We start from the raw sequence: 27,111 nt of genomic DNA on the forward strand, positions 1-27,111 counted from the left end.
TGACTCCCAAGCCCGGGCTCTTTCCACTAAGCCACACTAATAACTGTGGTATTTGTTGCTTCCTATGTGCTAAACCTTGTAATGAGCACTGGGGCAGGTGTGAGATAAACCAGCCGGACGCATTCAATAATGATAACAATAAGAATGATAATGATAATCAGAGCTGTGATATTTATGAAGTGTTTCCTAAGCGCTAAGCCCGGCCTATAATAGGTAATGCAGTTGAACACGTAATAATAGTAATAATAATAATAATAGTATTTGTTAAATGCTTTCTATGTGCCAGGCACTGCACTAAGTCCTGGAGGGCCATGGGGGTGGGTGGCTAAGTCTAAGAGGGTGACGTACTAGGGGAGAAAAAGGGTAAGGAGTGATGAGAAGCAGCACGGCTTAATGGAAAGAGCACGGGCTTGGGAGTCAAAGGTTGTGGGTTCTGATCCCGGCTCCGCCAACTGTCTGCTGTGTGACCTCGGGCAAGTCACTTAACTTCCCTGGGCCTCAGTGACCTCATCTGTAACAATGGAGATTAAAAAATGTGAGCCCCACGTGGGACGATCTCATTACCCCGTATCTACCTCAGCGCTTAGAACAGTGTTCAGCACATAGTAAGCGCTTAGCAAATACCATAGTTATTATTATGAGAGTTAGTCAGGGAAGGCCTCCTGGAGGAGATGTGATTATGGTAGAGGGTTCTGAAGGTGGGGAGGGCAGTGGTCTAGACTCAGTTTATCCATGTCAGACGCCCGGAGGTCAAACTTCGCTTTTCCAGTACGACCCCCGAATCTCCCATGGGCGGGGCTGGAAAGCCCACAGATCAGTGAAAGACCAAACCCGCCTCTTTCATTCTTCCGGATGGATTTAACGTCCGCTATCCTGGAAAAATATCCCTCCGTGCAGCCGTAATGATGTCTCTCTCTTCTCGACACCCCAGCCGCTCACTCTTAGTGGGGTTTTTTTTATTTTCTATTTCAAGAGTTCCTGGCCGGGTTTGGTTTCTTCAACTTGATTCATTGCCGGCGGAGATTTGTTTTTCATCCCCCAAAGGCAGAGGAGGAAGGATTTTTTTTTTTTATTATGCTATCAAGAAGCTCCAGCCAGAATAAAGCAAATGTCAATATAGGGATCGGAAGCCATTTTTCAATGAATATTTATGGCACTGGGGGGGGATTTCTGTCCTCTCACTTGGTGCGTTGTGAGGTTTTACAACTACGCTTGCCCGGAGGAGTATTTTAAAGTGCTGTCCCAGAGTAATAATAACAGTAATTATAATAATGACGACGGTAGTGTTTGTTAAGCGCTTACTGTGTGCCAAACACTGTTCTAAGCACTGGGATAGATACAAGGTAATCAGACTGGACACAGGGGGCTCCCAGTCTTAATCCCCATTTTTTACAGATGAGGGAACTGAGGCCCAGAGAAATGAAGTGACTTGCCCAAGGTCACCCGGAAGACAAGTGGCGGTGCCAGGGTTAGAACCCACATCCTCTGACTCCTAAGCCTCTTCTCTTATTATTATTATAGTATTTGTTAAGCGTTTACTCTGTGCCAGGCACCGCACTAAACGCTGGGCTGGAGACAAGCGACTCGGGTTGGACACGGTCCCGGTGCCATGTGGGGTTCTCGTGCTCAATCCCCATTTTCTAGATGAGGACACTGAGGCCCAGAGAAGTGAAGTGACTTGTCCCAGGGATTAGAACTCATGACCTCTGACTCCCAGGTCCGTGTTCTAACCACTACGCCACGCTGCTTTGCTACCTAGCGCTTCTCATGGCCCAGAGGAAGTAAGGAGACCTGCCTACGGTGGATTCGGCAGCGACTTCTGCCTCTGCCGAGCCACTTCCTCCTGGCTTCCCCTACCAGAGAAGAGTCCTTCTTGCTCCTGCTCCCGCCCATCGTATTTATTGAGTGCCTACTGTGTGCAGAGCACTGTATTAAGCGCTTGGGAGAGTACGATACGACAATAAACACATTCCCTGTCCACATGGAGCTTACAGTCCGGAGGGGGAGGTAGACATTAAATTAAATAAGTACATTTCAGTTGAGACTTACCCAAGATCACAACAGGCAGGTGGTGGAACTGAAATTCATTCATTCATTCGAACGTATTTATTGAGCGCTTCCTGAGTGCGGAGCACTGTACTGAGCGCTTGGAAAGTACAATTCAGCAACAAATAGAGACAATCCCTACCCATCGATGGGCTCACAGTCTAGAAGAAGAGAAGTAGAGAAGCAGCGTGGCTCAGTGGAAAGAGCCCGGGCTTGGGAGTCAGAGGTCATGGATTCGAATTCCCACTCTGCCACTTGTCAGCTGCGTGACTGTGGGCAAGTCACTTCACTTCTCTGTGCCTCGGTTACCTCATCTGTAAAATGGGGATTAACTGTGAGCCTCACGTGGGACGACCTGATTACCCTGTATCTCCCCCAGCGCTTAGAACAGTGCTCGGCACATAGTAAGCGCTTAACAAATACCAACATTATTATTATTACCACTTGTCTGCTGTGCGACTTTGGGCAAGTAACTTCACTTCTCTGTGCCTCCGTTACCTCATCTGGAAAATGGGGATTAAGACTGTGAGCTCTAAGTGGGACAACCTGATTACCTTGTATCTACCCCAGTATTTAGAACAGTGCTTGGCATATAGTATATAGCTCTTAACAAGTACCATTATTATTATTATTAGAAGGGGGAAGACAGACATCAAGACAGGAGATCAAAAAGAGTAAATAGCAATGAAATTAGAACCCAGGGTCTCCGATGCCCAGTTCCTTGCTCCTTCCACTAGACCGTGCGGCTTCCCAGTAATAATAATAATTATGGTATTTTATGGTATTGATGGTATTTTATGGTATTTTACCTCATCTGCAAAAATGGGGATTAAAAACTGTGAGCCCGACGTGGGACAACCTGATTACCCTGTATCTCCCCCAGCGCTTAGAACAGTGCTCGGCACATAGTAAGCGCTTAACAAATGCCGTAATTATTATTAATAATAATGACACCTTCCCTCTAGATTATAAGCTTTCTAAGTGCAGAGCACTGTATTAAGCATTTGAGAGAGTACAGTAGAGGGAGTAGATTCAACCCCTGCCCTTAGGGAGCTTACAATCACTTGCATATCAGAGTATAACAGAGATAATAGACTCAATCCTTACCTTCCAAGAGCTTATACGTTTGTCTTTGGATTCATAGGTGTGAGAGCCTACTTTCCGAGAAGCAGCGTGGCTCAGTGGAAAGAGCCCGGGCTTGGGAGTCAGAGGTCATGAGTTCGAATGCCGGCTCTTCCGCTTGGCAGCTGTGTGACTGTGGGCCAGTCACTTGACTTCTCTGTGCCTCGGTTCCCTCATCTGTAAAATGGGGATTAACTGCGAGCCTCACGTGGGAGGACCTGATTCCCCTGTATCTCCCCCAGCGCTTAGAACGGTGCTCTGCACATAGTAAGCGCTTAACAAATACCAACATTATTATTACTCTGGGGAGCTCTCATGGAGGATCCAGGGAGTCTGGCTAAGCCACTCTTGTCTAGGGTGGCCGGGACAGAAAATGGAGGATCCAGGGAACCTGGCTAAGCAATGCTTGTCTCCAGACTGTAAGCTCACTGTGGGCAGGGGATGTGTCTATTTTTCTATTCTACTCTCCCGTTAGCACGGAGCTTCGCACACAGTAAGTGCTCGGTAACTACCATTGAACGAATGCATGAACGGGATGGCCACGACAGAAAATGGATGATTCGGGGAGCTTGGCTAAGCAACACTGGTCTAATGTGGCCAGAAAATGGAGGATCCAGAGATTGTAGATAAGTGGCCGTGACAGAAAGTGGAGGGGGGCGGGGCGGTTGGGCCTCTTTAAGATCAAAGCCGGGAACCCCCAAATCCAGCAAAATGCCGAAGGGAGCAGCCCCGTGATGACCGAGGGCCCGCCCCGTGGAGGCTCGTTAAAGAGCGTCACGGCTTGGCTTCGCAGAGAGGGATGGATTTTTCTCCAGGGCGGCCTGGTGTGATGAAGTGGGCCAGCGAGAGAAGCCGGGATAGAGGAAGGGAGGGACAGTCAGCTCCCCTGGCCAGGCCCCCCATCACTGACCTTTTAGAGTGGAAGAACCCTGCGAGGAAGGAGATGATGAAATGAATGAATGAATGGACCAGGTCGCTCTGTTACTCTGTACTTCCCGACTGCCCGATGAATCCAGTGACTTTTACTCCAACCGCCCGTAGCCTCGGGCTCTCAGGAGCCGTTAGCCCGTGCCTTTGCCCGGGTCCGCGCTGACGGTGGTGTTTCCGTGTTATTTCAGAAAGTCAGTCTCAAAGCGCGAGGAAGTCTAGTGCCGCACCCCTCCTATCCATCACGTTTGAAATAACAGGTAGGTGACCTCTCCGCTCCAGGGAGACGGCAGCGGCGGAGAATCACGGGATCCCGAGGGGTCAGCCGGGCCAGCCTCCTGCCTCCGGGAAGGCTGACCTAAGTCACTCCTCACAGAGACCTCTCCCGATCCCACCCCGCCGTCCTTTTCCTTCTCTCTCCTAGAGAGATTCCTTGGGTGGTGCCTCTGGGCAGCTTGTAGTCTCCAGATGCGACGTTCAAAATATCGGGATGAATCAGTCGATCGGTGGCCTTTATTGAGCGCTTACGTGTGCGGAGCGCTGCACTGCACGCTTGAGAGAGGGCAGTGTGACACATTCCCTGCCCACGGAGAGCTTACAGTCTACGGGGACAACAGAGCCGATGAAGGAGGAATAACAAGAAGCGAATGCATTCGTTCAATCCGTCGTATTTATTGAACGCTTACCGTGTGCGGAGTACTGTAGTAAGCGCTTGAGAGAGTACAATAGAACAATCAACAGACACATTCCCTGCCCACGACGTGCTTAGGGTCCAGAAGGTAGATACCCGACACGGCGTCGATGGCGTTCAAGATAATAATGATAATCGTGGTATTTGTTAAGCGCTTACTGTGTGCCGAGCACTGTTCTAAGCACTAGGGTGGATGCAGGGTGATCAGATTGTCGCACGTGAGGCTCACAGATTGTCCCCCGTTTTACAGATGAGGTAACTGGGGCACAGAGAAGTGAAGTGACTTGCCCACAGTCACACAGCTGACACTGTGATTCGAACCCGTGATCTCTGACGCCCAAGCCCAGGCTCTTGCCACTGAGCCACGCTGCTTCTGTGAAACCCACACTGAGGAAAAGTTGTGCTGCGGTGCCAATCCCGTATGCTTCCCCACAACCGTTTTCCCCTGACACCGTGGGGTGTTTTCATTCATTCGTTCATTCATTCATTCATTCATGCAGTTGCATTTACTGAACGCTTACTCTGTGCAGAGCAATATTAAGCGCTTGGGAGAGTACGATATAACAATCAACAGACACATTCCTGCCCACAACCAGCTCATGGTCTAAAGGGTGAGACAGACATTAATAGTAATAAATAGATAAATAAATGCATGATTATTGAAGCAGCATAGCTTAGTGGAAAGAGCACCGGCTTGGGAGTCAGAGGTCGAGCACCGGCTCCACCGCTTTTCAGCTGTGTGACTCTGGGCAAGTCACTTAACTTCCCTGTGCCTCAGTTCCCTCATCTGTAAAATGGGGAATAAAAGTGCGAGCCCCACATGGGGCAACCTGATTGCGCTGTATCTACCCCAGTGTTCAGAACGGTGTTTGGCACACAGTAAGCACTTAACGGATACCCTAATTGCTATTATTATAATTACAGATAAGTGCTGTGACGTTGGGAGGCAGGATGAATGAAAGAGAAAGAGCAGCGCAGAAGACGTGGGAGGAGAGGAGGGCTTAGTCAGGGAAGGTTTCTTGGATGTGATGGGCTTTCAGTAAGACTCTGGAGTCGGGGAGAGCAATTATCCATCTGATATGAGGAGGCCGGGCGATCCAGGCCAGAGAAAGGACGTGGGCGAGAGGTCATCGGAGAGATAGACGAGACCAAGCCACGGCGAGAAGGTCGGCATTAGAGGAGCGAAGCGTGCGGGCTGGTTGGAGTGGCGGAGTAATGAGGTGAAGCAGGAGGGGAAGCAGCGTGGCTCAGTGGAAAGAGCCCGGCCTTCGGAGTCATAGGTCATGGCTTCGACTCCCGGCTCTGCCGCTTGTCAGCTGTGGGACTGTGGGCAGGTCACTTCACTTCTCTGGGCCTCCGTTCCCCCATCTGTAAAATGAGGATTAACCGTGAGCCTCACGTGGGACGACCCGATGACCCCGTATCTCCCCCAGCGCTTAGAACAGTGCTCGGCACATAGTAAGCGCTTCGCAGATACCGACATTATAGGAGGGGGCAAGGGGATTGAATGTTTTGAAGCCGACAGTGAGGAATTTTTGTTTGATGTGGAGGTAGATGGGCAACCACTGGAGGTTCTTGAGGAGTGGGGAAACATGTCCTCTTTCCATCATTATTATTATTATTATTATTAGGAAGGAAGGTAAACAAACAGTCCAGTGCAAGACCTGAATAGGAGGATTCCCTAAGTTTATCGATACAGAATTCTCCCCTTTGTTATGGGCAGGGAACGTGGCTACCAACTCTGTAACGTACATTCCCAAGCTCAGTACAGTGCCGTGCGTACGGTAAGAGCTCAATAAATATAGATATAATTGATGATTGATAAACAAGTGCCACCAGAAGACATTCTGATCCCAGGATTTTATGGAGTTGGGGATATAATAATAATAATGTGGGTATTTGTTAAGTGCTTACTACCTGCAGAGCACTGTTCTAAGCGCTGGGGTAGATACAGGGGGATGAGGTTGTCCCACGTGAGGCTCACGATCCTCATCCCCATTTTACAGATGAGGGAACTGAGGCCCAGAGAAGTGAAGTGACTCGCCCACAGTCACACAGCTGACAAGTGGCAGAGTGGGGATTCGAACCCATGACCTCTGACTCCCAAGCCCGGGCTCTTTCCACTGAGCCACGCTGATACGTTTGTAAAGGGACTTGTAGAAATCTAGTAACATTTATTTATATATACATTTGGCAGTGTCTGGATAGGTTTTGAAAAAGAACACGTTTTGAAATGGAACATCTCTGGAGGAGACTGTAATCTCGGGGGGAGTCTGGTAGTTTAAAATTAGTGAAGCGTTTCCCTTAATACCCTCTATTGAGACCCAGAGAACGAGGTAGATTTATGGAAGATATAGAAAAAGAATTAGGAAATCGGGATCCCTTTGGTTCTTAAAATTCTCCATTGTTTTATTTAACACCGAAGGAATCATCAAAGAAGATTGGCTTTATTTTTTTTTTTTTTGGAATGATATTTGTTAAGTGCATCCTCTGAAACAGGATGGGTTCGAATCCCGGCTCGGCCACTTGTCAGCTGTGTGACTTTGGGCAAGTCACTTAACTTCTCGGTGCCTCAGTCACCTCATCTGTAAAATGGGGATTAAGACCGTGAGCCCCACGTGGGACGACCTGATGACCCTGTGTCTACCCCAGCGCTTAGAACAGTGCTCGGCACATAGTAAGCGCTTAACAAATACCGACATTATTATTATTATTATTATTAAACAGGCACTGTCCTAAGCACTGGGGTAGATGCAAGATAATCCATTCGTTCATTCATTCAATCGTATTTATTAAGCGCTTACTGTCAGTTTGGACACAGTAGACGTTCCCCATGGGCCCACGGTCTGAATCCCCATTTTGCAGATGAGGGAACTGAGGCACAGGGAAGGTATGCGACTCATCCAGGGTCACCCAGCAGACAGGTGGCGGAGTCGGAATTAGAAGTCGGGTCCTATGACCCCTAGGCCTGTGCTTATGGAGCCTTTTGTGCTTCTGAGCTCACTGTGTGTATCAGGCACTTACTGTGTGCAAAGCACTGTACTAACCGCTTGGGAGAGTATGCTATAACAATACAGCAGGCACATTCCCTGCCCACAATGAGCCCAAGGTCTAGATCCTTAAGGAGGTAGACACACAAACACCCTCACAGGAAAACAGGCACCCAGGACTCTCCAAACCCTTAGGCCTCCTGGCTACCAAGCACACTTCCCCACCCCTCTTCAAAGCCCTACTGAAAGCTCGTCTCCTCCAGGAGGCCTTCCCAGACTGAACCTCCCTTTTCCTCTGCTCCTCCTCCCCTCCCCATCCCCCGACTCCCTCCCTCTCCTCTACCCCCCTCCCGCCCCACAACGCTTGTATATATATGTACGTATTTATTATTCCATCTATTCTATTCATGATGTGTCTATATCTCTAATTCTATTTATATTGATGCTGTCGATGCCCGTCTACTCGTTTTGTTTTGTTGTCTGCCTCCCCCCTTCTAGACTGTGAGCCCGTTGTTGCGTAGGGATTGTCTCCACTTGTTGCCCAGTTGTGCTTTTCAAGTGCTTAGTACAGTGCTCTGCACACAGTAAACTCTCAATAAATAGGATTGAATGAATGGATGCCAATTCTGTCCGTCTGTCTCCCCCGATGAGACCGTAAGCCCGTCGCTGGGCAGGGATCGTCTCTCTCTGTTGCCGAATTGTCCATTCCGAGTGCTTAGTACAGGGCTCTGCACACAGTAAGCGCTCAGGAAATACTACTGAATGAATGAGTGAGTGAAAAAGGAGAACCGGTGTGACACAGAGGTCGGGCCTAACTGCCTTTGTTCACAGAACGGCCACTTCCCCAGTTGCATTAATCAATACGTATTCTATTTACAAGAAAGCTCATAAAGCAGCGCTCCTCAAAGGAGTGGGGTTTTATAAAAAATAGATTTGTAGAGTGTCTCCCCGGATGTGTTTGATTAACGAGAGAGGTACTGGTATCGTGAAAGGAGAGGCCCGGGAAAGAGATCATTTCTCAAGAATTGGATTAGCGTTTCCAACGGAGCCACGGCTCCAGGGATCTGCCTCTGTATCCAGGCTTCTTCCTCCAGCTCCAACATGCCCCCCTTTCCCTCTAGAAGAGGGGATCGCTTTCCTTCCCAAAAACCCCTTTAAAATGCAGGGAAGTATAGTGGAAACAGCTCGGGTCTGGGAGTCGGAGGACCGGGGTTCTGATCCCGGCTCTGTCACTTGTCTGCCGTGTGACCTCTGGCGAGTCGCTTTGCTTCCTCTGGGCCTCCGTTCCCTTGTGTAAACTGGGGATCGATACTGGGAGCCCCATGTGGGGCAGGGATTGTGTCCTACTTGATTAACTGGTATCTACCCCAGTGCTTAATAGAATGCCTGGCACATAATAAGTGCTTAGCAAATATCATTAAAAAATTTGAATTCCCTTCTCTCTACGGTAAGGATGAAACACCTGTTTTCCTTCTTCCTACGGGACGGGGACAACATCCCACCTGATTATCTTGCAATAATAATGTCGGTATCTGTTAAGCGCTTCCTATGTGCAGAGCACTGTTCTAAGCGTGGCTCGGTGGAAAGAGCCCGGGCTACGGAGTCGGAGGTCGTGGGTTCGACTCCCGGCTCTGCCACTTGTCGGCTGTGTGACCGTGGGCGAGTCACTTCACTTCTCTGTGCCTCAGTTACCTCATCTGTAAAATGGGGATTAACCGTGAGCCTCACGTGGGACGACCCGATGACCCTGTATCTCCCCCAGCGCTTAGAACGGTGCTCTGCACATAGGAAGCGCTTAACAGATACCAATATTATTACTATTATACGGGGCAATCAGGTTGTCCCACGGGAGGCTCACGGTTGATCCCCATTTTACTGATGAGGTAACTGAGGCACAGAGAAGTGACTTGCCCACGGTCACACAGCTGACAAGAGGTACCTATCCTAGGATTTGGTACGGTGTTTTGCACAGAGTAAGCGCTTAACAAAAGCCCTGTCATTTTTATTATTATTATTATCATCATCATCACCTGAATCCACATCACCTACAAGAGTCTTCCTGGCCTACGCTTGGGACATTCACTGGGCCTTCCCGTGACCGGGATGGACACGTACAGAGTCGTCCCAGATTCCAGCCCCTTCCCCCACCCCCGGGCTCATGTGACATCACGTGTGCTACCCTGGACACGTGGTGACGACGTAACCCGGGACAGTATGCGGAGCATGAGTCCCATGTGGGACGAGCACTGCGTCCAACCCGATTTACACATATCCACCCCGGCACTTAGTACACTGCCTGGAACACAGTAAGCGCTTAACAAATACCGCAGTTATTATAATTAAGTCTGGCCGAGGCCACCCAAATCCAGAGCATTTCTCTGGGCGGAGGACTCTGACCTCTTCCCCCTCCCCGCAGAGCCGTTGTGCTTCCCTCCCGCATTCTCAAGAACACGGGGCACCGCCTCTGGGCCATGGAACTCGGACAGCAGGAGCCCACGGACGCTGGGTCCGGGCGATGGAACCACCGGCCAGCGGCCAGACTGGCTAATAACCGATCTAGGCCAGTGCAAAACTGGGGGAACAATAATCATAACCATTATGAGATTTGTTAAGTGCTTACCATGTGCCACGCGCTGTTCTAAGCGCTGGGGTAGATACAGAGTAATCTGGTTGGACACAGTCCCTGTCCCACATGGGGCTCGCAGTCTTTATTCCCATTTCACAATGGGAAGCAGCGTGGCTTAGTGACAGAAGCGTAGGCTTGGGAATCACCACTAATCCCCGCTCTGTCACTTGTCAGCTGTGTGACTTCGGGCAAGTCACTTAACTTCTCGGTGCCTCAGTGACTTCATCTGTAAAATGGCGATTAAGAACGTGAGCCCCACGTGGGACAACCTGTATCCACCCCAGCTCTTAGAATAGTGCGTGGCACGGAGTAAGCGCTAAACAAATGCCATTACTTTGATTATTATTATTTTACAGATGAGGTAACCGCGGCCCAGAGAAGCGGCCACTCTGGTCAGGTCAGAAGGTTTTTGGGGGTTGGGAGGGAATGTAGGCTTCCAGTCAAAGACCTTCCCGATTCAGAGACGTGGCCCAAAATGATCCTCTCTGCCTGTGAGATCCTGCTCAGAATAGGGTCACCAACGTAGCCATCCCATCCCAATCAAAACAATAACAATAATAATAATAATAATCATGAGTTGCTTAGTGCTCACTGTATAATAATGATTTCAGTATTTCTGAAGCGCTTACTATGTGCCAGGCACTGAACTAAGCACTGGGGAGATAGTAGTAAATAGGGTTGGACACAGTCTCTGTCCCACGTGGTGTAGATGAGATAACTGAGGCACAGACCACTGAAGTGATTGCCCAAGGTCACACAGCAGACAAGGGCACAGCCGGGATTAGAACTCAAGACCTTCTGACTCCCAGGCCTGCGCTCTACCCACCGTGCCATGCTGCTGCTCGACACTGTGCTAACTGCTGGGGTTGATTCAAGTCGATGAGATCAGACATGATCCCCGTCTCACGTGGGACTCACAGTCGAAGTAGGAGAGGGAACCGATTTTACAAATGAGAAAATTGGGGTCCGGGGAATTAATCAGTCAACCGATCATTTGCATGTATTGAGTGTTGGTTGTGTGCGGAGCACTGTACTAAGTGCTTGGGAGAGTACACCACAGCAATGTATCAGATGCATTCCCCGTCCACAACAAGTTTACCCCGGGGGGAGACAGAAAAGAATATAAATGAATAAATTATGGATATATACATGTGTTGTGGAGCTGGAATGGGGGTGGTGAATAGGGGGAGCAAGTCAGAGTGACGCGGAAGGGAGCGGGAAAAGAGGAAATGAGGGTCTAGTCGGGGAAGGCCTCTCGGAGAAGTGAAGTGACTCGCCCGAGGTCACACGACGGGCAAAAAGTGGAAGCAGAATTAGAACGCAGACCCTCTTTTAGCCGGGCCGCCCTGATCAATGTCTCCAGAACAGCTCTGGCTCTGTCATGAACCGAACAACCTGAAGTGGAAAATTGCAGGGAACTGAAGGTCTCCTAATTAGCCACTAATTAGAAGAGCACCTTATTTTTATTATGGTATTCTTTAAGCGTCTGCTATCAGTCGAGCACTGCTTTGGTCACTCTGAACTTCTGACTGGGAGACTACTTTTTCACGCTACCAATCATTCAGTTAATATTCTCCGAACCCTTACTGGGTGCAGAACACTGTACTGAGCACTTGGTAGATTGCAGTACAAGAGAGCTGATAGACACCGTCACCGCTCACAAGGAGCTTAGAGGCTAGAGAGGGAGATTCATTCAGTCATTTATTGAGCTCTTTCTATGTGCAGAGCACTGTACTAAATGCTTGGAAAGTACAATGCAGCAGTAAAGAGAGACAATCCCTGTTCACAACGGGTTCGCGGTCTAGAACGGGGGAGACAGACTTCAAAACAGATTGCAAACACGCATACGAGAAGCAGCGTGGCTTAGTGGAAAGAGCCCCGGCTTGGGAGTCGGAGGTGGTGGGTTCTAATCCCAGCTCCACCACTTGTCAGCTGTGTGACCTTGGGCAAGTCACTTCACTTCTCTGAGCCTCACTCACCTCCTCTGTAAAAATGGGGATTAAAAAATGTGAGCCCCACGTGGGACAATCTGATTACCCTGTATCTCCCCCGGCACTTAGAACAGTGCTCTGCACAGAGTAAGCGCTTAACAAATACCATGATCATTATTATTACATCAATTCTACGGGGCTGAGGTGGGGTGAAGTGTTTAATCAGTCAGTTCCTCGTATTTGCTGAGCGATGAGCATGTTCAGAGCACCGTACTAAGCACTGGGGGAAGGACAGTATAACGATAGCCGCATCCCCTGCCCACGATGAGCTTACAGTCTGGAGATGAATTTACAGTCTAGAAAGGTGAGGCAGGAGAGAGTAGGGAGTAAGGGAAATGTGGGCTTAATCCGAGAAGGCCCCTTTATCATTATGACAATCAATCATATTTAATCACTCGATCCTATTTATTGAGCCCTTACTGTGTGCAGAACACTGAACTAAGCGCTTGGGAGAGAGTCCAATAGAACAGTATCACAGAAACATCCCCTGCCCACAATGAGCTTAAAGGAGAAGCTGCATGACTCAGTGGAAAGAGCTCGGGCTTGGGAGTCAGAGGAGGTGAGTTCTAATCCTGCCTCCTCCACTTGTCTGCCGTGTGACCTTGGTCAAGTCACTTCATTTCTCTGTGCCTCAGTTACCTCGTCTGCAAAATGGGGATTAAGACTGTGAGCCCCGCGTGGGACAGCCTAATTACCTTTTATCTACCCCAGCGCTTAGAACAGTGCTTGGCACATAGTGAGCGCTGAACAAATACCGTCGTTATTATTAATAGTATTACAGTCTAGAGGACTGCATGTCCCACAGTGGTGCAATTCTCCCTTGAGAAGATGTATCTGGATGTGTTCACTCATTCTGGCCGAGCCCGCTGATGCTTTACATGCGAGATTCAGAAAACCAGGTGCCCATCCCGGCTCCACCTGCTAGCCTTCGACCCCGGGGCCAACTCTTCGCTCCGCTGGATAATAATAATAATAATAATAATAATAATGTTGGTATTTGTTAAGCGCTCACTATGTGCCGAGCACTGTTCTAAGCGCTGGGGTAGACACAGGGGAATCAGGTCGTCCCACGTGGGGCTCACAGTCTTAATCCCCGTTTTACAGATGAGGTAACTGAGGCACAGAGAAGTTAAGTGACTTGCCCAAAGTCACACAGCTGACAAGTGGCCGAGCCGGGATTTGAACCCATGAACTCTGACTCCAGAGCCCGTGCTCTTTCCACTGAGCCACGCTGCTTCTCTACGACAGAATTCACCTTTTCCAAACACTTCAGTGCGAGGGCTTAGCGCATTAGCGGCTGAGCGAGGTACGAAAGCGCAGATTTATTTGGACCACGGCCGAGAAGGAAAATTAAAATTTGCCCGGGAGGGAGTAGGAAGCCCAATCTCGGGAGGGACGATTTCCGAACGACTGAGTCCCGGAATGGATGACGGTTAGCAATTTGATATCAACTCCCTGACTGGAGTGAGTTGGCTGGCTGCAGGATTAAATGCTGCGATTACTTAAGGGGGAGTGTGTGTGCGTGTCTGTGTGTCTGTGTGTGTGTTTTTTAGTACATGGGGGTGGGGGTTTGCCCCACACAGCTTTAGTCCCAGAAGGCAGTTGCTGCCAAGTTTGGAAGCGTGAGTTTTCCTCTCTGCTAAAGTCATCAGTGTCAGAGTAATCATTCATTCATTCATTCAATTCTATTTATTGAGCACTTACTGTGGGCAGAGCACTGTACTAAACGCTTGGAAAGTACAACCGGGCAACGGATAGAGACAATCGCTACCCACTCCACACAGACCCACAGAGATCTCAGGTCTGTTTTGTCAATGTTTGACATTCATTCACTCAGTGACCTCATCTGTAAAATGGGGATGAAGATTGTAAACCCCACTTGGGACAGTCTGCTTACCTCGTATTTACCCCGGCACTTAGAACAGTGCTTGGCACGTAGTAAGCGCTCGACAAATACCATCATTAGTAGTGTGGCTTAGTGGAAGGAGCCCGGGCTTGGGAGTCAGAGGTCGGGGGTTCTAATCCCAGCTCTGCCACTTGTCAGCTGTGTGACTTCGGGCAAGTCACTTCACTTCTCCGTGCCTCAGTTACCTCATCCGTAAAATGGATTATTAATAATAATAATAATAATGTTGGTATTTGTTAAACGCTTACCATGTGCAGAGCACTGTTCTAAGAGCCGGGGTAGACACAGGGGAATCAGGTTGTCCCACGTGGGGCTCACAGTCTTAATCCCCATTTTCCAGATGAGAGAACTGAGGCACAGAGAAGTGAAGTGACTTGCCCACGGTCACACAGCTGACAAGTGGCAGAGCTGGAATTCGAACTCATGACCTCTGACTCCAAAGCCCGGGCTCTTTCCACTGAGCCACGCTGCTTCTCTAAATGACTTGCCCACAGTCACACAGCTGACAAGTGGCAGAGCCGGGATTCGAACCCATGACCCATGACTCCATAGCCCGTTCTCTTTCCACTGAGCCACGCCGCTTCTCGTGGATTAAGACTGTGCACCCCACCTGGGACAACCTGATTGCCTTGTATCTACCCCAGTGCTTAGAACAGTGCTTGGCACATAGTAAGGGCTTAAAAAAAAATCATCATTATTAGTAGTAGTCGTACTAGTAAGCGCTTAACCAATGCCATCATTATTATTAGTAGTAGTAGTAATAAGCGCTTAACAAACACCATTATTATTATTATACTTATTGAGCACTTAGTGAATGCAGAGCACAGGGCTAAGCGCTTGGGAGAGTAAAATACAACAATAAACAGACGCATTTCCTGCCCACAACGAGCTTGCAGCCTAGAGCGGGGAGACAGACATTATTAGAAATAGATAAATGACAGATCTGGACATAAGGGCCGTGGGGCTGGGAGGGGCGATGGATGCTGCAGAAGGGAGAGGGAGAAGAAGAAAGTGGGGGGCTTAGGGACGGCCGGATGCTAAACCGTGCGTCAGCTCACGTGATCGAAGGTACACGGACCGTCCTCGGCGTCTAAGGCCGCCGCCGGGACCTTCTGAAAGCTAACTGGAGTTTGACGGTATATCATCCGGTCAGCGTAGTTTCGGAGAAAGGATTCGGAGCGGAAAAGAGGCTGTGGTGAGGAAAGAGCCTGAGAGACTCCTCGTAGACAGGCAAAGGGTCATCGGTTATTTTGGACTTCCCCAGCGCTTAGCGGAGAAGTAACGTGACCTAGTGGAAAGAGCCCGGGCCTGGGGGTCAGAAGGACCCGGGTTCTAATCCCAGCTCTGCCACTTGCCTGCTGCGGGACCTTGGGCAAATCGCTTCACTTCTCTGGGACTCCGTTCTCTTGTCTGGAAAACGGGGATTAAGACGGTGAGCCCCGTGTGGGACAGGGACTGTGTTCAACCCGATGACCTTGTATCTGCTCCAGCTCTTAGTACGGTGCCTAGCACCCAGTAAGCGCTTAACGAATACCAGAGTTATTATCATTATTACCACACAAGCGGGTACTCAATAAATGCTACTATTCCTACTATTCTAATCCCGGCTCCACCGCGTGTCTGCTGTGTGACCTTGGGTAAGTCACGTCACTTCTCGGGGCCTCAGTTCCTTCATCTGGAAAATGGGGATTTAGACTCTGAGTCCCAGATGGGGCTTGGACCGGGTCCAACCTGATTAGCTTGTATCACCCCAGCACTTAGAACTGTCCCTGGCACATAGTGAGTGCTTAAGAAACACTTTACTGTCGTTATTATCATTATTATCGTAGTCGTTGATGATGTTAATCAACCCCGACCCTTGTACGGAACCAAGACGTCGAGGCTGTCTGGCAAATCCGAGGGTTTCCCTCGGCCTCACCATCCGATTCCCCGTCCCGGTGCCCCATCCATTCGATTCCTTTCTGGGTGGAACACCTCCCTTCCCCTCAGCTGGTGGTGGGCAGGGAACGCGTCCGTTTATCGTTCCCTCGTCCTCTCCCGAGCGCTTAGTACAGTGCTCTGCACACGCTAAGCCCTCAATAAATAGGAACGAATAAACGAAAGAGCGAATGAATTCCCGCCGCTTTCCCGTGGAGCCCTCACGGGAGCCGTGTCGGTTCTCTCCCGTCAGCGTCCAAGCCCGTGGATCGGAATTTATGCACGGAAGCTCCTCCCAACACCACTCAACTCTGTCACATCCCTTGCCCGGTGGAGTGCGAGGTGTCCGCCTGGTCAGCCTGGGGACCCTGTACCTTTGAAAACTGTGAGGACCAGCAAGGCAAGAAAGGTAGGTGAGCGGGAAGAGCCGGGCGTTTGTGAAGAAATGGTTGGGGTGCGTCACGGGCGGTGGGCATCCGTGTTATTTCCCGGGATCAGTCAGTGGTGTTTACTGAACGCTTACTGTGTGCAGAGCACTGGACTAGAGAAGCAGCGTGGCCTAATGGGTAGCGCGCGGGCCTGGGGGACAGAAGGAACCGGCTTCTAATCCGGGCTCCACCGCTTGTCCGCCATGTGACCCCGGACCAGTCACTTCACTTCTCTGGGCCTCGGTTACCTCCTTTGTAAAATGGGGATTAAGACGTGGGACGGCGATTCCGTCCAATCCGATTTGCGCGTATCCATCCCAGCGGTTAGCACAGTTCCCGGCACACGGTAAGCGCTTAACAAATTCCACAGAAAAGGGGGGCAAAGCGGGCCTTCCCGATATGGACGTCTTCATCCAGGCCTTGGAGGATTCCGACTTCCCTTCCTCCATCGCCAAGGAAAGATGGGGGAAAGACTTCCTTCTTGCAAAGGACCGTGGCCGATCCCATTGGCGTGAGCACGGCCCCTAAACTCCGAGCTCGTTGCGGGCAGGAAACGTGTCTGTTCACTGTTGTATCGTCCTCCGCCCAGCGCTTAGTACGGCGCTCTTCACGCGTTAAGCGCTCAGTAAATCCGAGCGACTGAACGAACGGAGAGGGGAATGTCGGGATCAGGCCAGCGATGGTGCCCCGGTCTGTGTCCGGCAGGTTTCAAGCTGAGGAAGCGTCGGGTGAGCCCGGAGCCCCCGGGCGCGGCCGGCGGGGCGGGCGGCTGCCCCCACGCGCTGGAGGCCATCCCCTGCGAGGAGCCCTCCTGCTACGACTGGCGAGGCGGGCGGTGGGGGCCCTGCCAGCCGGATCACGGACGCCCCTGCGGACCCGGGACCCAGGTTCAAGAGGTCGTCTGCGTCAACAGCGACGGTAAGAACGAGGGGACCGTGGGAAGGGGAGGCCGGGGAGGCCGGGGAGGCCGGCGGGGCCTACCCCTCCTGGACCCTCTGCTTGTCGGTGGCTGGGGCGGTCAGCCCGACCTCCCCTTTCGCCCTCCCCGAGGGCTGGCTTTTTGGCAGGGGACGGAAGCTCCTTTCGGTCCAGCATCTCGCACTCCTGAGGTGCGATCCTGAGGTAGCGTCTGTTTTCAGAGCCCGTGAGGGCGTGAGGGGAGCGGGCCTGTTAGAAACCGCAAAGCCCCCGAGGAAGAGCGGGAGGCCGGTGAAGCCAGGTGTGGCGGGAAACAGCGGGGAGGAGGAGGAAGGCGATGGCGGAGAAGGGGTGGCGGGGTTTCTTGTGAGAAAAATATCCATCCGGGAGGAGCCAGAGAAGCAGTTGGCCTGGTGGCTAGAGGACGGGCCTGGGAGTCAGACGGACTTGGGTTCTAATTCCAGCTCCACCGCTTGTCTGCAGGGGGGCCTTGGGTGAGTCACTTCCCTTCTCTGAGCCTCAGTTACCGCATCTGTCCAATGGGGATGAAAAGCGTGAGCCCCACGTGGGACATGGACTGCGTCCAACCTGATTTCCTTGTACCTATTCTAACGCTTAGAACGATGCTTGTAAGTGCTTAAAAAATGCCATCATCATTTTGAGCTGCTCTGGGGATTCCCTGTCAACCAGTGGTATTTAGTGAGAAGGAGAATGGAGTAGTGGATCGAGCACAGGCGTGGGAGTCAGAGGTCATGAGTTCGAAACCCCACTCTGCCACCTGTCCGCTGCATGACCTCGGGTAGGTCACTTCACTTCTCTATACCTGTTACCTCATCTGTAAAATGGGGATGAAGACTGTGAGCCCCACGTGGGACAGGGACTGTGTCCTACCCCATTTGCTTGTATCCACCCCAGAACTTAGTATAGTGCCTGGAATATAGTAAGCACTTAACAGATACCAGTTAATATTATTATTATTATTATTCTCGAGGGCAGATCACTGTGTGCAGAGCGCTTTGTTCCCAGGACCAAATTTCTGGAATCAAGAATCCTCCCTCGTACCCAACTGGATCATTTGTGCTCATCTAAAGCAGCGTGGTTTAGTGGAAAGAGCCCCCAGGCTTGGGTCAGAAGTCGTGGGTTCTAATCCCGGCTCTGCCATTTTTCAACTGTGTGACTTTGGGAAAGTCACTTAACTTCTCTGTGCCTCATTTACCTCATCCCTAAAATGGGGATTAAGACTGTGAGCCCCCCATGGGACAACCTGACTACCTTGTATCTACCCCAACGCTTAGACTAGTGCTTGGCACATAGTAAGCACTTAACAAACACCCTTATTATTATTATCTGAGCCAAGAAGACCGAGTTGAAACCGGAAGATAGTCTTAGAAGGATCCCTGTTCGTCCAGCTTTGGACCTAACAGTCTTGTTATCTCTCTCTCTCTCTCTCTACGTATATATATATACGTAGAGAGAGAGAGATAACAAGACTGTATATGTATAACAAGACTGTACATATATATATACGTAGAGAGAGAGAGATACACACATACACTAATTCTGAATTTCTCACTCCGTGCCAGGCACTATACTGAGCGCAGGGGGAGACATGAGATAATCAGGTGAGTTACAGTCCCTCTCACATATCGGACTCCCAGTCTAAGTGGGAGGAATCCCTATTTTATAGATGAGGCTCAGAAAAGTTAAGTGACTTGTCCAAGGTCACAGAGCAGCTCCATGGAAGAGCTGCAGCTAGAATGCAGGGCTCCTGATGCCCAGCTCGTTGTCCGTTCCCAGAGCGTGAGTAGTTACCAGCGGCTTTCTCAATCCCCTGGCCCCCTTCCTACCTCACCTCGTCCGTCTCCTCCTACTGCCCAGACTACACACTTTGCTCCTCTAATACCGACCTATTCATTGGATCTCGTCTACCTCACTGCTGACCTCTTTCCCCATCCTGCCTCTGGGCTGGAATGTCCTCCCTCCTCGTATCCACCAGACAATTACACTCTCCACCTTTAAAGCTCACCTGAAGGCCCATCTCCTCCAAGAGGCCTTCCCTGACTAAGCCCTCATTTCCTCTTCTCCCACTCCCTCGATTGGCTCACTTTATTCATCCCACCCTCGGCGGCACAGAACTTATGTCCAAATCTGTCATGTATTTATAATACATTCATTTCTATTAATGTCTCTCTCCCCCTCCAGACTGTAAGCTGGATGTGCGCGGGGATTGAGTCTGTTATGTTGTATATTCTACTCTCTCAAGAGAAGCAGCGTGGCTCAGTGGAAAGAGCACGGGCTTTGGGGCCAGAGGTCATGGGTTCGAAGCCAGGCTCAGCCACTTATCAGCTGTGTGACTTTGGGCAAGTCACTTCACTTCTCGGTGCCTCAGTTACCTCATCTGTAAAATGGGGATGAAGACGGTGAGCCCCACGTGGGACAACCCGATTCCCCTGTGTCTACCCCAGCCCTTAGAACGGTGCTCGGCACATAGTAAGCGCTTAAGAAATACCAACGTTATTATTAGTACAGTGGTCTGCACACTGTAAGCACTCAATAAATACAATTGAATGAATGAACCCAGTACAGTAATAATAATGGTATTTGTTAAGCATTTACTATGTGCCAGGGACTGTACGAGAGCTGGGGTGGATACAGGCAAATCAGGTTGGACACAGTCCCTGTCCCACGTGGGGCTCACAGTTCAATCCCCATTTTACAGTTGAGGTAACCGAGGCACAGAGAAGTGAAGAGACTTGACCGAGGTCACACAGCGCCCAAGTGGCGGAGCCGGGATTAGAACCCGTGACCTTCTGACTCCCAGGCCTGGGCTCTATCGACTCTGCCTTGCTGCTTCTCTGAACTCTGTACAGTACTCTGCAGTATGTGCTCGATTAATACCATTGATTGGTAGTTTGACTGGGGCCTGGATGCAAATCCAACTACGATTCTGCCTCTAAAACCCTGGGGGGGAGTTGATTATTCGGCTCGGTTGCTCAGGGCTCACAGGGCAGAGATCAGAACTGTACCTCTGGACGGTTTTAAAGGCACGATTGCTATCTAGAACGGAAAGCCACTCTTTAAGGCAAATTAAACGGCCACTCCGTGAGCGAAGCCGATAGGTCACGTACGGGAATTAATGCTCTAACCAAATTGTTTTTCCGGAATCCAGACAATAAATCGACCAAGAGTTTTCTTTGCCCGTCAGGGCCTACATCATTAGATGTTTTCAGCACGAAATGAGCCCGGGCATTGTCTTCAAGTCTCTTACTTGACAATTATAATCAAATCACGCTGAAAGAGAGTTCCGATTATTAAATCAAGATTCTCTTTTCACGTTGCTGTGAAGATGGAAGTCGTTTTTATCACCTTTCAGACGATGCGAGACGATAGATCTATCCCTCAGTGATTTTGCTGGAGAGTTTTGCTCTTTTACGTCCACTTTGGTTTGCGGTTATCAGAATTTTCGATCAGAGGGACGAGATCTGACCGTCGGTTCCTCGACTGCCGCCGTGTACGTCATCACACCGTCGAATGTAGTCATTAGAAACATACAACTTCATCTCGTTCCCACTGACCAAGTAATCAATCAATCACTCGTATTTATTGAGTCCTTACCGTACTAAGCGCTTGGGAGAGGACAGTATAACAGAGTTGGTAGACACGGTTCCCTGCCCACGGCAAGCTCACAGTTTAAAGAGGGGCAGTCCGACGTTACTAAAAATAGAGAAATTACAGATAGGTACATAAGTGCTGTGAGGCTGAGGGGTGAAAAATCCAAGTGCAAGGATGACGCAGAAGGAAGGGGGAGAAGGGGAAATGAGGGCTTAGGCAAGGAAGGCCTCTTGGAGGAGATGTGCTTTTAAAAAGGTTTTGAAGGTGGGGAGAGGGACCGTAGGATACGGAGAGGGAGGGCGTTCCAGGCCAGAACTAGGATTTTGCCATAAATGTAACAGGGAGAGCATTCTTTCATTCATTCCGTCATATTTCTTGAGCACTCACTGTGTGCAGAGCACTGTATTGAGCACTTGGAAAGTTCGATTCAGCTACAAAGAGAGACAATCCCTGCCCACGATGGGCTCCCAGTCTAGAAGGGGGGAGACGGACATCAAAACAAGCAAACGGGCATCAGTAGCATCAATATAAATAAATAGAATTAAAGATATATATGTACATCAAAACAAGTAAACAGTCATTAGTATAAATAAATAGAACTGTAGATATGTACATACACACACAAGTGCTGTGGGGAGAGGAGAGGGGGTAGAGCCAAGGGAGCGAGTCGGGACGATGGGGAGGGGAAGGGGAGCTGAGGAAAAAAGAGGGGCTTAGTGAACATCCAGGTTCCTTGGTGGCTGAGAAGAGCCCAAGTGGTAGTTGGTAGGGTCCTGGCAGGTGGGAAACGGAGTGGGGGATGTAGAATTGGTAGATGAGAATTGAATCAGGGAAGGGGGCCTGGAGGAGATGTGATTTCAGAAGGGCTTTGAAGATGGTGAGCAGTAAAATCTACAGGAAGTTAAAGGGCAAAGAAATCCAGGGGTCCAGGAGCTGGAGGGGGCGAGGGGGTGTGAGTAAGAGGTCAACACCAGAAGACATAAAAATGAGGTTCCTCGAGGGCGGGGATCTTGTCTACCAACTCCGCTGTGCTCCACTAAGCGCCGAGTACAGCGCTCTGCATGCAGAAAGTGCTCGGTAAATACCACTGATGGATCGACTGATCGAGGAAAGGCAGGAAAAGACCTCATTTTGGGCTGGGAACATGTCGACCAACTCTGTTGTACCACCCTCTCCCAAGCGTCGAGTACAGTATTCTGCACATAGTAAGTGCTCACTAAATACCATTCATTTATTCGATCGTTTTTATTGAGCGCTTACTGTGCGCACAGCACTGTACTCAGCACTTGGGAGAATACAAAATAACAATAAACAGACACATTCCAAACCCACAACGAGCTTACAGTCTGGGAGGGGGAGGGACAGACAATGATACAAATAAATAAAGACAGTCTTGGACACAGGTGCTGTCTGACTGAGAGGTAGGGAAGAAACATTGACGTGGAGCCGGAGAATGTTGACACAAGGTACTCCGGGTGACGCTACCGTTCATTTGTCCCGGTAGTTTTCTGTATTTTCACGGCGAGCGATGATAGATTGCCTCAATAAATGGTATCGGGCCGTGAAACAGGGAAAACGTCGGGCTGACAAACGGAGACCCTCAAGAGCAGCCTCATTAGCTCATTGTTTCCTCTCGCTTGACAACTCCAGGATGCCGTTTTCCGTGTTTCAGGCCCCAGCGGTGGATAGTCTGACCTTTCGTTCACATCGCAGGCCAGATTGGCTTCCGACAAGCCTCGAAATCACTCTTTCGGTGTGGGGAAATAGCCAATTTTGTCCACGGCCACCAGCGGGGTGACAGCCTAAAACCCCGTGGGGTAGATCGTGGCTAGAGAAGCAGCGTGGCTTAGTGGAAAGAGCACAGGCCTGGGAGTCAGAGGTCATAGGTTCTACTCCCGGCTCCACCACTTGACTGCTGTGTGACCTTGGGCAAGTCACTTCACTTCTCCGTGCCTCAGTTACCTCATCTGTAAAATGGGGGTTAACTGGGAGCCTCACGTGGGACAACCTGGTTACCCTGTATCTCCCCCAGCGCTTAGAACAGTGTTCTGCACATAGTAAGCGCTTAACAAATACCAACGTTATTATTATTATTATTATTATTCTCTGTGCCTCAGTTACCTCATCTGCAAAAATGGGAATTAAAAAATGTGAGCCCCACGTGGGACAATCTGATTATCCTGTATCTACCCCAGCACTTAGAACAGTGCTCTGCACATAGTAAGCGCTTAACAAATACCATATTTATTTATTTTTTACAATGGGGATTAAGACCGTGAGCGCCATGTGGGATAACTTAATACCCTTGTTTCTTTCCCAGTGCTTAGAACAGTGCTTGGCACGTAGTAAGCGCTCAACCAATACCATTATTATTATTACCGCCTCTGTCCTACCACAAGGGCTTTACTGAGCCCTGAGTGCTCAGTAAATAGCACTGATGGATTGGTTGGTCGATAGCCTGTGGGTGGGCAGAGTCAGTGGGACGATTGTCGATCCCACCGAAAGAACAGGCCCAAGTGCTACCGATGTGTTCAGTGATAGTGATCGTGATGGTGATATTTGTTGAGTGCTTAATATGTGCTAGGCACTGTACTAAGCGCTGAGTGAGATACAAGAGCATAAAGTTGGACAAATCCCCTGTCTCAGATAGGGCTCACAGTCCTCATCCCCATTTTACGGATGAGGGAACCGAGGCCCAGAGAAGTGAAGTGGTTTGCCCAAGGTCACACAGCAGGCAAGAGGCAGAGCTAGGTTTAGAACCCAGATTCTTCTGACCCCCCCCAAGCACCTGCTCTATCCACTAGGTCATGTTGTTCTGGATGTTGTGGAGAGGCAGAATTCAAAAGCATCACCTGCTCTGAGAAAGGCATGGGAGGCCTTCTGGAAAGACCGCTCGTTTGGGAGTCGGAGGCACTGACTGCTAATACGCTGGCCTGCTGTGTGACCCGGTGCAGTTTACTTACCTTCTCTGTGTTTCAGTTTCCTCATCTGGAAAATTAAGTGTAACTACCGGATCTCCCACCCCCTTAAACTGGGAGCTCTATGTGGGACAGGGACTGCGTCTGACCCGATTAGCTCGCAACTACTCCAGTCTTTAGTAACAACAACCATAATAATAACTGGGGTATTTACTAAGCCCTTACTTGGCCAGGCACTTTACTAAGCACTTGTGTGAACGCAAGCAAAGAGGGTTGGACACAGTCCCCCTCCCACTTGGGGCTCCCAGTCTTAATCCCCCTTTTACAGGTGAGGTAACTGAAGCACGGAGAAGTGAAGTGAGCTGCCCAAGGTCACACGGCAGAGAAGCGGCGGAGCCGAAATTAGAACCGAGGTCTTGCTTGCTCCCAAACCCCGGCTCGATCCACTAGGCCGTGATGCTTCTCGGCGTTTAACAAATGCTGAAATAATCATAATATTGATTGTAATGGTTATAACCAGTGGCCTTGGGGACAGTCAAGGAAGCAGGTGGGTGAGACGTCGGTGTAACTGGTCAATCACATCCCGTCCCCTAGCCAAGCACAAACTCCTCCAGACCCCTGTCTTGACGATTTTAAAGAAGGGGCAAAGACAGAGGGCATCAGATGAACTCCAGCCCTAAAGTTTGCATAATGATAGGCTCCGGCTCTTTAGGGAGGAATATGTGGCAGCTTGCAAATAAATGATGAATGAGAAAAGTTTCTTGAAAGAGGTTTTCTCAGAGGAATGGAGGGGGAAAATGTGAGTTTCCACTCTCATCCAAAGGCAGAGCCAAAGCACCAATTTCACCCCCGCAAAATGTCGGCGTTTAAGGGCCGCATCTGTCGAAAATCTCCCTGACCCACAACACTTATGTATAGATGTCTAAGAAGCAGCGTGGCTCAGTGGAAAGAGCCCGGGCTTGGGAGTCAGAGGTCATGGGTTCTAATCCCGGCTCTGCCACCTGTCAGCTGTGTGACTTTGGGCAAATCACTTAACTCAGTTCCCTCATCTGTAAAATGGGGATGAAGACTGTGAGCCCCACGTGGAACAACCTGATTACCTTGTAACCCCCCTAGCGCATAGCACAGTGCTTGGCACATAATAAGCACTTAGATACCATTATTGTTATTATTATCTATAATTCGACTTATTTATATGGATGCCCGTTTGCTTATTTTGATTTCTGCCTTACCCCCTCTAGACCGTAAGCCCTTGGGGAGCAGGGATTACCTCTATTGCTGAATTGTACTTTCTAAGCCCTTAGTACAGTGCTCTGCACACAGTGAGCGCTCAATAAATACAAGTGAATCAATGAATGAATGCAGAGGATTTTCAGGTAATCTTATTTTGCCTAAGAGCTGCATGTCTGCTCTGCCACTTGTCAGCTGTGTGACTCCGGGCAAGTGACTTAACTTCTCTGTGCTTCAGTTCCCTCATCTGTAAAATGGGGATTAATTGTGAGCCTCACGTGGGACAACCTGATTACCCTGTATCTCCCCCAGCGCTTAGAACAGTGCTCTGCACATAGTAAGCGCTTAACAAATACCAACATTATTATGTCTGGATGTAAATTTTAAGCAACAGCAGTATTTCGGCGCGATTTCAGTAATCGGCGATTAGACCGTAAGCCCGTCAAAGGGCAGGGACCGTCTCTATCTGTTGCCGACTTGTTCATCCCAAGCGCTTAGTACAGTGCTCTGCACATAGTAAGCGCTCGATAAATACCACTGAATGAATATTTCAGGCCTTTGACCTCTCCCGCCCTGACTGGGCTCCATCTGACAATGTCCAAAGTCTTCCCACGATGTCCCTGCCTTCACGGCTCCATCGCCTGCCTCCCCCAACCCCTCGTCCACAGCCTCCCTTAATCTCCTGCTCCCCCTCCCCACTCCCAGTCCCTCCCGCCCACTCCCTCCACTGTCACCATCCCACAGTCCCTCCCTCCCTCCCGGCTGAGCCTTCCTACAATCCCCACAATCTGTCCTCTCCCGGCCCACGATGCCCTGTGCGGAGAGGCCCTACATATCGATCCCGCTTGTCCTCCTGACTGAAATCGATTATTTTTTTCCCCGATACCCCTCCCCCTGCCCCCCTGAGACCTTTGCCTGTCATCAAACTTACTTTTTCCTTTGTACCCAGATGACATTTGATTGGATTATTCCACAGAAGAGGGCTTCTGGGGCCAGGGGTGATCAATAGGCCAGCAATCACAGCCTTTATCGCTCTTGTGTGACCAAACTGACACGTAAAGCTAGAGGAGATGACCACATCATCTCCTCTCCCCCGACACAGCCCACCCCGGCCCGAAGCCGTGGCCCCCTCGAATCAGGAAACGCTGGACTGTTCCGGCCCTCGCCCTTCCCGAGAGACCAAAACCTCAACCAGCAGCCGGATTTTAGCACATTGGACCTACGTCCCCCGTAATAACAATAATAACTGTGGTATTTGTCAAGCGCTGACTACGTGCCGGGCACTGTACCAAGCCCTGAGATGGACACGAGCAGATCGGGTTGAACACGGTTGCCTGTCCAACGTGGGGCTCACAGTCTCAATCCCCATTTTCCAGATGTGAGACCCGAGGTATAGAGAAGTGAAACAACTTGTCCAAGGGCTCACAGCGACAAAGGGTGGAGCTGGGATTAGAACCCCTGACCTTCTGACTCTCAGACCCGGGCTCTAGCCACTAGGCCGTGACCAAGCGTTGAGAGCCCTAGGACCCTGGGAAAGGAGAATGTGGGTGTCAGGAGAGATAGAAATCATGGATACAGCTGCTACTGATCTCTCCTTGACGTCCCCACTCGCCGCTTCCACAGCGGTAGGGAATGGCATCCGCTGTGAGGTGGGGATGTCGATTTTTGTTAGGATTTATCTTTATTTTTTTTTATGGCATTTAAGTGCTTACTCTGACCCAGCACTGTACTAAGCCCTGGGGAAAATGCAAACTAAACAGGTTGGACACGGTCCCTGCATGGGGCTCTC

The 27,111-nt window shown here is 50.1% G+C and overlaps 1 protein-coding gene across 3 annotated transcripts in view; it reads left to right on the top strand.

Annotated features, from left to right (window-relative positions):
* Positions 1-27,111, top strand: part of THSD7A (thrombospondin type 1 domain containing 7A) — a 260,690-nt gene that overhangs the window by 132,734 nt on the left and 100,845 nt on the right. For 2 of the 3 annotated variants that reach the window (XM_029070443.2, XM_029070445.2), the window contains exons 5-7: positions 4,287-4,355; positions 16,470-16,625; positions 17,350-17,562. In XM_029070443.2, coding sequence (XP_028926276.1) covers positions 4,287-4,355; positions 16,470-16,625; positions 17,350-17,562 — 438 coding nt within the window. The remainder of the gene's footprint in view (positions 1-4,286; positions 4,356-16,469; positions 16,626-17,349; positions 17,563-27,111) is intronic. The other variant, XM_029070444.2, reaches the window with a different exon arrangement.

This window comes from Ornithorhynchus anatinus, chromosome 8 (assembly GCF_004115215.2).
Source record: "Ornithorhynchus anatinus isolate Pmale09 chromosome 8, mOrnAna1.pri.v4, whole genome shotgun sequence".
NCBI classification, from domain to species: domain Eukaryota; kingdom Metazoa; phylum Chordata; class Mammalia; order Monotremata; family Ornithorhynchidae; genus Ornithorhynchus; species Ornithorhynchus anatinus.